The sequence below is a fragment of the Metopolophium dirhodum genome, chromosome 7, assembly GCF_019925205.1.
Source record: "Metopolophium dirhodum isolate CAU chromosome 7, ASM1992520v1, whole genome shotgun sequence".
Lineage (NCBI taxonomy): Eukaryota > Metazoa > Arthropoda > Insecta > Hemiptera > Aphididae > Metopolophium > Metopolophium dirhodum.
Genome location: NC_083566.1, coordinates 12,644,366 through 12,658,043, shown reverse-complemented (window position 1 = coordinate 12,658,043; position 13,678 = coordinate 12,644,366). Strand labels below are relative to the sequence as shown.

The window sequence follows — 13,678 nt, the reverse complement described above, 5'->3', positions numbered from 1 at the left end:
ATAGATGATCGCATTTATGTTATTTATTATATACGAGTTTACGTAATGATAGTACTGTATGTTTGTATAATGTAATGTACGCCGAGTGCGGTCGAAGATGAAATTGAAATATTATTACGTTCCGTAAATAATTATATAATATGAGTAGGTAATGAGCCTAATATAATATGCAATATATAGACATAATATTATAATATAATAGGTATATATAGCATCACGCCGCGCTGCCACCGTCTACCAAGTGCGATTTTTTCGGCAAACTATTGCCAACTATATAATATTTTGGACTTTTTAGCTCACTAAAATTAATAATATAATATAATATAGTAATCATATTATAGAACCTATAAATGGGAAATTCATAAGAGCATAATATTATAAATAACAGGACATGTGATTGGCGTTTTGATAAGTTGTATTGAGTACATTTTATACCGTACCTACCTATTATTGTGGGTGGCCAAATCATTTAGAATATCACTGTTCTAGAATTGTACGGTCGTACGGATACGTGTTCGGTGTTATTAATGCAAAAATATCACGCAGGTTGATTGAAATTGTCTATTTAATAATAATATTTAATCTCGAGATTAGATTTGGGATATTTAATGTCCTAGGAGGGACATATCCATGTTAAATCTTCAATACATATTATTAACCATATTTTATGATGACCAGTGTGCCACTGTACCTAGGTATCTATAATTAAACCATCTATATTAATGATAAAAAGGTTTATTACATCCAGAAAAGTTCATAAATCTATAAATTACAATAAAATCATTGTAATAAGAATAAATTCACAGTTTAACAGATATGGACTAATTCAAATAAATATTAATTATATCGTCTTCAATTGACCATCAAATCATTGACAATGATGATCCTACAAGACATCTTAAAAATACTTGTATTAATTATGGTAAAATGTATAAAAACGAAGATTAAATTTGAGTAGGTAGTAGATAACCAGTATTATAATATAGACAAAGGTATCGATATGTAATATGTTTATCCATTTAAACTTTTGCTAAACGCAATAATTAATATACTGGTACTATTTACTAGTAGTTGATGCCTACCACTTATAAAAAATATTCATTCAAAATTACGAAGATTATTTTAAACAACGAATTAATGTATTTTCAACTAATACATTCGAATACAAAGTATTAACTCTCAACTCACAAGCTAACCATAGCTAGTCTATAAGTTTTGATATTAGTGAATTATATATTAAATATATGAGATTGCTATAATGAAGTCGATTTATGTAAGGATACATAATAGAAATTATTTGCATTAATACCTATAATTTACATTGTACAGATGTTATCATAAAAAGGATTTTTTTTGCCACTGCTTTCACGTTTTAGTTGACATAAAGCCACTAAATTATATAAGTTGACCGCTCAACAGTGTGGGAGGCAAATTTGACATATAGCTCATATTAAAACTAAGTGTTATTTTGTGTTTGGACCCTCTATTTGTCACCATAATCTAAAGGGTTCTTTCTATAACTCGTCTCTTCGCCCGCCGTGATATCCTCGATTAGAGGTTTTTTCATGTACCTACCTATCTTTCTTCAAACAATCCCATTATTTTATCTGATCATTATTTTGTATAAACGTCTTCTACCCAACTGGTTTGGAAAGTTAAAATGTGGTTAGATATACAGCTAAATCGATACTATACTTTTTAAAAGAATTTGTAAATGTGAATTATTGAATTGATTGTTGGTTTGTTTCGGGTAAAAATAATTTTGATTATAATATTGTATTATTGTGTCATTGAATATAATAATAATATTAATCTAAATAGCGGTATATTATATTTTTCTTAAATAATTTAAAAGTAACATGATTAAAACAATGATTGTGTATTTAATTAAGAATTTCAAGTATTAAAGTAATTTTACAAACACTAAATAAATACATTTTAAAAACGCAATGGTTAAAAACATTAAGCATTGCGAACTTAATTCAAAGTTTACTATGATTAAATACTTATAATATAATGGCATGTGCATATTTTAATAAAGCATATTTTTACCAATCATTAGGTATTTTGCAATAATAATAAACTATAATATAAATTATAATATCATAATTTTAAATTTTTTTATTTTGATCACCTGTATTAAATTTAGAATGGACTAAAAATAAGACATTACTATTGCATAATACGAAATGAGTAATAATTATCGATACAAATACCTACATAGTATAATATGTTAAATCATGCAATAAGCAAATTACCATAGTTTATATACCTTTAGTATTTAAAGTACGAAATGTCTTTAAGTTTTAACGTGACGTTGTACCTATTCTATAAAATTCAAAATACTTGCCTACATTAATAAGGATTTAAATTATGTTAAATTATCATGATGGCAATATTCATTAATGTATACTATTATTTAGTCAATTTATTAGTAGTTGACAGTTGTTAACTATAGGTACCTATTATTAACAAAATTATATAATCAAATAGGTAGGTAGCGTAATAATTTATCAATAATTTCAACGATATCTGTTTATAACATGGTTTATGTTTCCTAAATAAATTTATAAAATATTCTTAAGCTAAGCTTATATTTTTTTTAAATTAAATCCTTCTCTTACTTCTAACCAAAATTATGTGGGCCAATCAATGTTGAAGAAAAAGTATACTGCCACTAACATTAAAACATTTCCCTATTTCCACAGCTAGAGATGGTTAGGTTCGTCGTTCTTTGGCATTATTCAATCATGATACTGCTATTTAGTAATTATTATTAGTATGCAAACTACAAATAGTTCGACAAAAAAATGGTTGATTTGTGCAAAGACAAAAAAAAACTCTGCGCTGGGTAAAAAAAAAAGAAGCAGAAAAACAGTATATTCAATAATATATAGGCAGTTATAGGTACTGTTGTTTTTTTAAGTTTAAGTCTCCCGCCCCCAATGAAAACCTCGTTATAACATGTCCTCCAGCTGGATTGAGCATCGGCCCCACGCGCAGCATACCTGGTTATATCGTTGATACGTAGTTTGTAGAAAAGTAAACCAAATGATATACCCGGTGCTTGTAAATTGTAATACGTGCCAACGGAGTATTTGTTCGCATTAGTCATAATATAGTCATTACGCGGGAGGTCTGTATATTGTAGTATTATACACGTATAATAATAATAATAGTAATAATAATAATATAACTCCACCGTGTTGGTTGTTTCCACGCTTTCGTCATTTAAATAAATCGGTTTATTTAATTAATTACTGAGCGCGAACAACTCCACACGCTCGAATACGTAAACACAACGATGGAAAAGAGAAGAAAACCACTGCGAGAGCAAGTATGTAAGCGAGATGACTGCGGGTAAAAGAATAAGAGTGTGTGAGAGAGATAGAGTGAGACCTACATCAAAGACGTGTACAAATTAGTATATTTTTTCCTATCCATATCTCAGTCAGTTTAGAAAGTTGTTAAACGTAAAATAATACGCTTTGCATACAATACACCGCGGTAATATTATAGGTACCTATAATTCGAATAATGGATCCAAACGAACGACTACGGCGACGACTTTATGTGTGGTAATGATTAATAAGGGAGGCAGGGTATTTATTTTTGTAAATTGGGGTGGCCCGACTGTTATGATTTACCATTGTGCCGCGCATCTGAGGGAACGAATGTATATTTTATATTATTATATATAGGTACACAATTGTTGGTCTCCCAGTAGAGCATTTTATATAATGATGAACAATAATAATCGACAATAATATAACTGGCTGCTTAAGTAGCAGAAAAACTGGTCCTGCCACAAGGGTCGTATATTATTATTGTTATTTACCATTGTGAACTGTTGTCCGAAATCCTTATTATAAGCGCCGAAATGTTGGATTTTTTTTTTTATTATTATTATTATTATTATTTTGTAAAGAAAAGAAACGCCGCCGCCCGCCGCCGACGTTGTTGTGTGTATAGAAAATTGAATTATAAGAATACCGAAGCTGCCAATTTGACCGGAAACCCTAACAGATGTATACGAGAAAACAAAATTCCTTCTGGCCCAACAGGTACTACCACCGCCGTGCCACCGTCGCATACAACGCAGACGTTTTTATATTGTTGTTAAACCGTCCTTTTCATACAGTATTTTATTGGTATTTTTTTCGTTAAATACGACAACCATGTATATAGTTATATAGACATATGTCATATAGTATACATAATGCATATTATTAGTTTTTTAATGACCTAAGCATTACGTAAAGGCCTAGTTACAAAGAAAAATACACCAATTTAAAATGCAACTATTTTACCTATAACTGTTAAGTAACTATATAATTTAAATATTTGTAACTGTTGAAAATTAAATATGAAAATCATAATGATCATTCCAACAATTTGGACAAATTAAGTATAAAACCAATATCAATCAGTTATATTATTTTTATTATTATAGTTACTTGAATAGTAATAGTAATATAAGTTTTTAATTTTTTTGAAAATTGAATACCTTGATAATTGAGTATTTGTAAAGATAAAAATAAATGACTTATTTTAGCAACTATAAATTTGTCACTCACGATAATATAAACTATAAAATAGCTTTTATCCACAACTGTAATGATGTATTCACTACAAAAAAAACTATATTGAATTTCAAATACAGTAATGCTGTTTAAATGTATTTATATATACGGCTTTTTAGTAACAATGAGATTTGATTTTGCAAGAAAATAAAATAAAATAAGTAAATAAATATATTATATTTGTAGCTATTGAAACATGAGAAATATAGATACTTATTTTTTTTACATGTTAAATTAATTTAGATATTTAAATGTACTTACAATATACAAACTTTATTTATGAAAAAATTAATATGTTATGAATTTGTTCAATGGGATTTGATTTTACAAGAAAAAAAAATAAGTTAGTAAATATATTATATTTGTAGCTATTGAATCAATAAAAATAAAGATACTCTTTTTTTTTACGTGCAAAATTAATTTAGATATTTAAATGTACTTACAATGTACAAACTTTATTTATGACAAAATGTAAGTGTTATGAGTTTGTTAAATGTTGTTATTCCAAACTAGAAATAAAATTAATATGTTGTGTGTAATGTGTTACCATCTACCTATTTAGTTTCTTTTATAATAAATATTTTTTGATTTCATTTTGTAAGAATATTGAAGCACAAACAATAATAATAATACTTTATATCGCTTTTATTTATACCTAGATTTAAAAAATTGTAAAATATAATATTGTAATATTATGGTTATAGGTAATTAATTAATAATAATACAAATGTATTTAAATATGGCTGAATAATATAGGTAGTGTTTAAGTATAAATTATTTATATTTTGATGTCTTTATAATTGGCCTAAGCATAGCCTAAAAAGGTAAAAAGTAATTATTTTTTTTTCACTTTATAGATACTCTTACACTGTTATATGATAATATAAGATAATGAAAAATTATCACTTAATAATTAAAATATCATTAAAAAAACCATATGAAAACATAATATTATGTTCTTGCCATTACGATTGATAATAAGCCAATTCACTCTAATATTAAAGCTTAGGTAGGTACTAGGTACTACATAATATTGGAACTGCTGAACGATGAACATAATGTGTAAGTTAGTAAGACGGAGATAACATAATAATATGTAAAACAGGAACCGTAAATATGCGTTCTTCCGAATTAAGTACCTATATAATTTATTATATTAACAATATAAATATTATAGAACACGTAGTTATATTATACGAATACAAGTCAGTCACGAGTATAATTCCATCTTTAAATTCTGTTTGAAAATTATAACTAATTCTCATCTTATATGATTTATATAATTTACGTAATTTACGTAATTTAGTAATTAATTATAAACTCTGTTGTAGAATTTTATCTTGAAAAATAACTAATTAAAATTAATAAATTTTCTAATACATATCTATTATAATAAAAGAGGAAGTTATTATACGAATATAAATTGTAGCCTGTAGGTGAACTAAGATTAATTGGTTAATTAAAAATTAAAATATGACAAAAACAAAAGAAGGTTTGTACCTACTACCTACTATAATTTTCGTATACCTAACATCAAGGCTGGGCATTAACGAGTTAAAAAGTTAATTTAATTTAAACTTTTTAACTTAACTAGTTACTTTTGGCTTTTCATTACCTTAACTATTAACTTCCTAAATTTCTTTTTTAATTAAAGTGAAATGAACCAATTCATTTTTCATTTTAAGAAGTAAGTTAAGTTAATTTATTTTGTTTTTAATTTTATTATATTTCACTATTTCAGTCTATTTTATTTTCATGTCAAAACATATTTACCGTGAATTGTTTAAAGTTAAAAATGTATATCATTCAAATCTATCTTATATGGAAATACTGTATAAAGTATAAATACTATATAGTCTATGATTTAGTTTTGAGTTGGAAAAAATTAAATACGCTAGCGTTGTATAAACAAATTAACTTTATTTTAACTTAATAAAAAATGAACAAAAAGTGTGTAATAACTTTTAACTTTTTATTATTGGTGCATATTAACTTAACTTAACTGAGTTTAAAAAAATTATTAACTTGTCTAGCCTTGCCTAACATTAAAAATAATAATATTTTTCATATTATCGTTAATACAGTAGGTACCATCAAATATACCATAGTATCAGTAAATAATAAATATATTTAATCAATGATATCAATGTATTTTTAATTCCTTGACCCTTGTCGAGAGTATAAAATATTCTTCGTGTGAACAAAGTTTTTGTTGTACCTACTTGAGTTATAATTTTGTAACTATTATTGTTTATTTCGTATTCCGTAGTACCTACTACCTATATCAGCTGTATTATGAGAACACGAGAACGGTGTGCTGGTTCTAGTATACAATACATTTTAATATAAAATAATATGCGTATCACTGTCGATTGATCAAACGTTTAAGATGATCACACACACAAACACACAGTATTCAAGTTAATTGATTCGACAATAAAATACAACGTATGTGTGTATTATAGGCAGACGCCTCCGTCGCCACGCATCGTATGGAGCTCATCTTCTTAAGTGGGTGCAGAGAGCGACCAGGTCGGGTCCCGTTAAGTGGCGGTCAATAAAATAAACACTTGCTCGCCGCCACCGGTAGATAGTTTTGGTCGGTTTAAAGCCATATTTTATAATATAAACGCGATATTTTCTGTCAGATAAGAGAAGAAGAATATTATTGGGCGCTACAACGGGTGTATGGAAATTCAATTCGACGTTTTAATATCCCAAACGTAATGTTTTTTTTAACTGTTGTGTTACTTTTTCTTCTTCTCACGTGCCCACCAACTTTTTATCTGGTTTGGACAGCAGGTATAAGGATCGTAAATCAAACGAGCACAAAAACACATATATACACACACACACACGCGTGTGCCGGACTACAGGGGCAAAAATTAAGGTTGACCTTTGAGTATAAATTAATATGTCAGTGTTTACACCGCACTGGTGATACCGACAAGGTTACGTGGGTGCTTCACGACAAGGACCGATAAATGTATATTACTTTTTTTTCTTTAACCGTATCGAATGATCTATAAATATCGTTTGGGAAAATAACCGTGAAGCTGTGAACGCTTTTAGTTTTTAACTCACAGACATCGTTTTGACGCGGTACGAGGAGCAATAAATTATATGACGTTTAATACTCTGAAATTCAGAATGGATTGAATAATACGTTATACAATACAATATACATGCGGTTGATATTATATATATTGAAATTACTTAAATGGCTTATGGCAACAATTTATTAAAATATAACTTTAATGTGATCTACCAGCACACATTTGTACAGTACAATTATGCATATAAGTACATATATAAGAACAATAAACTAAGATCAAATTATTATAGTTAATACATTTATAAAAATCTCCGTCTAAAATAAAATGTGAAAATAAATTACGATAATAAATAACTGCATATATGTATAGTGCAAAAACTAATCCTTAACTATTTTTTTTGTCATACGTTCAAATTGTAGTATACAATCATTATGGTATCATTATATTTCACAATTAAGTGTTTACAATTTAACATCAAGCTAAAAAAATATGAGTTTTATATAGTTTTAAAGGAAACGCTAAAAATGAAATAAGATGTTAAACAGTTAAACTATACTTTTTTAGGAACTCCTGTCAAATTTGACACTTAAAACCATTAATTACTACCTATAATGTTTCATTCACAAAGTACATTCTTTATCGCCGTACAATGATACATGTAAAGTCTAACTTAATTGTATTTTATTTTGAATCATATAAGAATTTAAAATTCCACACATTCACACGGTGTACTATTAAAAAAAAATGAAACATTTACCAATAATATTTATTCACCAAAATGATGATAAATTATATTATATTTAAGTAAATTAGTACTTATATTTAATAATATATGTTTCATACCTAATAGTAAGTTAATATTTTAAAAGAAATTAGAAAATTATCGGATTTTACTCTTTAACGTTTTAGTTAGAAAAGTTTTTTCAATATGTTTATGCAGCATTGACATAACAAAGTATGTATGATAAGTTATGGAAAAAATATAATAAGGTATTATTATTTTTTTTTTTTTATTAAGAATAAAGGCTTCGACAGCGGAGGTCATTAGCCTGAAGGTATTATTATATTAATAAAAATTACATATTAACAATTAACTTAAGTTTTAATTAAATAAACAACATGCATAATTCAATCAAATACAAACATAATAGAATAGTGGATAGACGCCATTCACAAAGAAACTGAATAAACATTAAAAGATTTCTAATATTCATTAAAAATAAAAATAAATAATTAGTCATAAAAATGTTTAATATACCTATTACCTATTGAATATTTGAATCACAATTCGTAGGCGATTCTCAATCTCTAGTAAACATTTTACTCACCATGATATAATATTACACACAAAATAATTGTATTTTGTAACTTCTCTCATTATTGAAAAGAGAGAATATTGTGTGCTTTTAATTTTTACAACCAGAATGAAGTCAAAAAGACGGTTAACAATAATTAATCGTAGGATTTTTTCATAAAACTAATAATAAAAATTGAATATAAAAGAATAACCTGTTTACTTATTTGCGGACAAAAATAATATATGAGTACCTATAGATACCTATAATACTACACTTTAAATGTTACAAATAATACGAGTTCAGAGATCTCTATATCAAGCTAAACATACGTTGAGGTTGAGGAATATAATATTATTTGAGATTCCTAAGTCAGTATAAAAAAAAGAACACCGCACATAAGAATATAATATATGGACGGTGATTATGCAACTACAAAGTGGTCTGAACACACGCACTCGTGTGTATATAATATACATATTTGTTTAAGCTCAAAAAAATTACTGGTATAGATAAAACTTTATAATAAACTTTGTAATATTAAATTATGAGCAGAGCCAGAGTGATATTTTTTATCATTTTTTATCATTTGATATTGTATTTAAATTAATTAAATAAATGCATCATTGAAATTTGAATTCAAATTCAACACATAAATTACAGTGGCCTACTCCTCAACGACGATTGACACTCGATACCTACCTATACTGTACAGCAAAGCGGTTACCTACTTTCCCCATTTTTATAGTTTACGTTTCATAAAATAATATTGTTAATTAGTCAGTATATAATTCAATAAAGAAGAACAAACTCATTGTTTGAAGTATTAATATTTTGGTGAAATAAGAAATATCAGATTTACTAACATAACTCATTACGATAATAAATAAACATTATGCAATAATTACTGCGACCATTCAATAAATATCGATGTTATTAATTATTCCGACTTTTAAACATTAAAATATACTACCTATATCAATCAAATACCTAATATATATAAGGTAGTAACAAATTATAATACGTATATTTGCAAAACTGCTCAATTAATGTCATGACTTCGAGTCATCAAAAGTAAATTTATATCGCATTAAAAAGACACACTTATAGTATTTTATAATTAAATTGTAATAATAAATATGTTTTTTATCTCCGAGAACTGTTTTGACGTTTGAAATATTTTCTCACGTTTATACATACATCCCGTACGCGCGTATATTATAATTTATAATATTATACAATATGACGGCGTATTTACTGTCGATACAAATTCCATAAACGCTATGCAGGGCCGTATAGGAGGAGCTGGGATGGTGGCGGCCCAATAACGAAACGATTATAAATTATAATTTATAACATATATTACAATATACTATATTACGTATATGTATTTAAACACTTTTAAGTCTGATACACGTTATTGTCTACTGCAGTTCTAACCTACCGCCGCCTAATAATAATATAAAATATTACAATCTAAATCGGACGTATCCGCCGATTATAATATTATTATAACGTCTCCGATGTTTCTCACATGATATTGTACGCCAACACATCTGTATATACGCTCACACAACGATAAAATACACACCGACACAGACACACACACAGAGGTTATTATAAACACGACACGGTGGCGGCGGCGGTAGCGGCGGTCTCTTTGGTGGTCAGACGAATCACATTCATTACGCAGGCGGTACCAGTGGTGATTATCGTTGTTGGGTTTCCGCCGCCACTGCGGTAGGAGATCTTCCTAATTGAATGTACTATATTATATTATTATTATTATTTTTTATATATATATATATATATATATTATTAAAGGTACGCAACAGCAACGGAGTAGGCAGAGTGGCGGCGGCGGACACGTCATAAAGTCACAACATCTTGACACGATATAATATATACGAGGAGCCGAAGAGGACGCGTATGGCGTATATATTTTAAAAATTAATGAAAAACATAATATATTATAACCGGCGTATCTAATATAATAGGTATATATAGTTAGCCTACAAGCCTTTGTCGTAGCTCACGACCTGAACGGGTCTGACATCACACGGTTTTGTTTTGTTTTGTTTTTTTTTTTTATCGAAAACTCGCCTCGCTTACCGCACCCCAGACTGACACGTCACTCTTTCACGCCACTGCGGGCTATAAAATATGTGTTTTTAAATCGCCAAATTATGCGTGTTTAAACCTTTAATAGAGGTATCAAATTATTATTATTTCATAATCCGCAACACGTAGTGAGTACGAACAATTAACGCGGTTATCCTCTGTGGCTCTGTATACCGAGAAATCGATGATTTCTTATGTATACGAATAGCGATTTTTTTTCAAAAATGTTGCTATTGGATATACCTACATATTATTATAATCAACTGATTTTTAATATAATATTAATATATTATAATCCTACATTATAATAACATACTCATATCGTGTGTAAACTTTTTAAAAGACTAAAAGACTTACGATATTGACGAAATCTTGAAAAGTTATAGCAGACGTGTTTGATTGGCGAGCTCGTTCAAGGAGGATATCACGTTTCTCCTGAGATATAGATTTCACGAAATCCGACGAATTCAATAACATCAAGAAATCGTTCCACGGAATTTCCCCAAAACCTTCAGGGTCATACTATAACAATAAAATTGCGAAGAAGAAAAATATTAACTTCACTGTAATTACGGATCTTGTCCATGATGCTTCACCCGCGCCGCACTTACTTTATCAAATATACGTCTCCATTTCTGTTGAAAGAAATAATAACAAATTAATTAAATACACATATTTATTGCTATTAACAGATTTAGTTATAAATACAAACATCATTTAATATGAAGTCTTTGAACGGACAATTTTTTTCCGATTGTGTACTGGACGATTCGATTCCAGAACCGGGTGAGTCGAATGACGCTAAAGGTGCTAAGGGACTGTGATGATATAGATCCGACGATGGATTGATCACAGAAACCATGAGTTCAAAATATCTTCGGCCCACTCTCATCGCAGATATTTATCTATATATAAAATAATTGAAAATAATAAGATCAGTAAGAAACTCAGTTACATAACTTAAATAATTTTAAGAAAATGGTTAATTTTTTATGTAAGGCTACCTATTTAGGCGATACATTAAAAAAGTAAATAACTAATCAGATATAAAATATTATGTACATTATTTGCCCAAGCATACCCAATCCCATATTTTTCTTAAATAATTAACTAGGTATGTTAAATTCTGATTTTTGAGATTTTTAAGTGCGTGTGCTGATTTTCAATTACTCGCATTTTTTTACAATTTAAAAATTGTCTTATGAAAATGCATGTGGTGATAATTTTATTTTAGAGAGTTGATATTTATAAATCGAAATTCGAAAGACTGGTTTCTACTTTCTAAGTTTTCAAACTTTAAGAGCTATCGATAACATACGTCACATTGTTATAATATGACATACCTAATATCATAATATTTTTAGTTGAAATTATAATACATTTTAAGGAACTATTCCTAATATCATATTATATTACCTGTATAGTAATATTTAAGAAAGTATAAAAAGTGTTGATATTAATTTTCTTTTCGTGAATAACATTAATCATACATTTCAACAACGTTTTTAAAGCAAAAATATGTAGTAAACAGAAATATATGTCATACATCAATAATTTTCCCAATGACGTGTCAATTTAGATTCTGAGCGGAGCGATAAATGTATTGATTTGACAATGTTGTGTTTTTTATTTTTTGTGTCTGTCATCATCGTTTGGGACAGACTCATAGGCGTGCGCACAGGGGGTGCCGGGGGTGCCTGGGCACTCCCGGACCCTTCACCAAAAACGATAAGGGCCCTAATTATTAATTACCTAAGTGTAAATTAAACTAATGAAATTTCATTCAAATTTTATTAAAAAATGTTGTTCCTTTTAAACGTCGATTATCATTATAAGATTGTATTTCTATATATTGTTATGTAATATTTATTAGAATGAATAATAAAATAAAATAAATATCTTTAGTGCATTTGATATTTTTAAAACTTTTGTCTGTATCTATAATTGTTTTCAAAATTATTGTGGGTCCTAATTTTTAGTGTACACCCCTGGAACCAAAAATCTGCGCACGCCTATGGGGACAGTAAAACTCCTTCGATTTTCTTCAACAGTATCTTGTTCGATGGGGAAATGAATCCAGTTGGTGCATTCGGGAGGTCAAAATACCTAATAATTTTTAAAAGCGCCGGGAAAACAAAATAAAAATAAAGGAAAAACGGGAATTTTTACTCAAAATCAGTTTTGGAAAAAAATGTTTTAGGTTTTATAATTTAAAAAATTTAATACAAAGCTCCCAATATATTGTTACTATAGCAAATGAAAAATTTTAAAAATACATAGGCACAATTTTTTTTTATAAGCCTTTAAAGTTTGAATTTTGACAACATTTATCAAATTTATTATTTAATAGTTATTTTGTAGTTAAATATTTATAAAATTTTCAACTTTTATAGCTAAGGATTGAAAATCTAAAACAAGGTTCCACGTAAATAGGTTATTTATAAATTACTTTATTCACAATAATATCATCAAATATACTTAGTAATATCATAGGGTGACTGACCAGTGACCTTATACAGTGCTATTATATCATTGAATTCAAATTTAACACAATCCATTACAGTGACCTACTTGTATTATATTGTACAACAGAGCGACACCCACTTGCCCACCTTTTTATGTA

General features: G+C 28.0%; 1 protein-coding gene across 1 annotated transcript in view; it reads right to left on the bottom strand.

The window, feature by feature from the left end:
• Positions 1 to 13,678, bottom strand: part of LOC132948835 (rhomboid-related protein 2-like) — an 89,485-nt gene that overhangs the window by 62,391 nt on the left and 13,416 nt on the right. Inside the window, exons 2-4 of the mRNA XM_061019494.1 lie at positions 11,768 to 11,960; positions 11,667 to 11,690; positions 11,413 to 11,577 (exon numbers count right to left, since the gene is read on the bottom strand). Of these exons, the coding sequence (XP_060875477.1) occupies positions 11,413 to 11,577; positions 11,667 to 11,690; positions 11,768 to 11,947 (369 nt within the window). The 5' untranslated portion in view covers positions 11,948 to 11,960. The remainder of the gene's footprint in view (positions 1 to 11,412; positions 11,578 to 11,666; positions 11,691 to 11,767; positions 11,961 to 13,678) is intronic.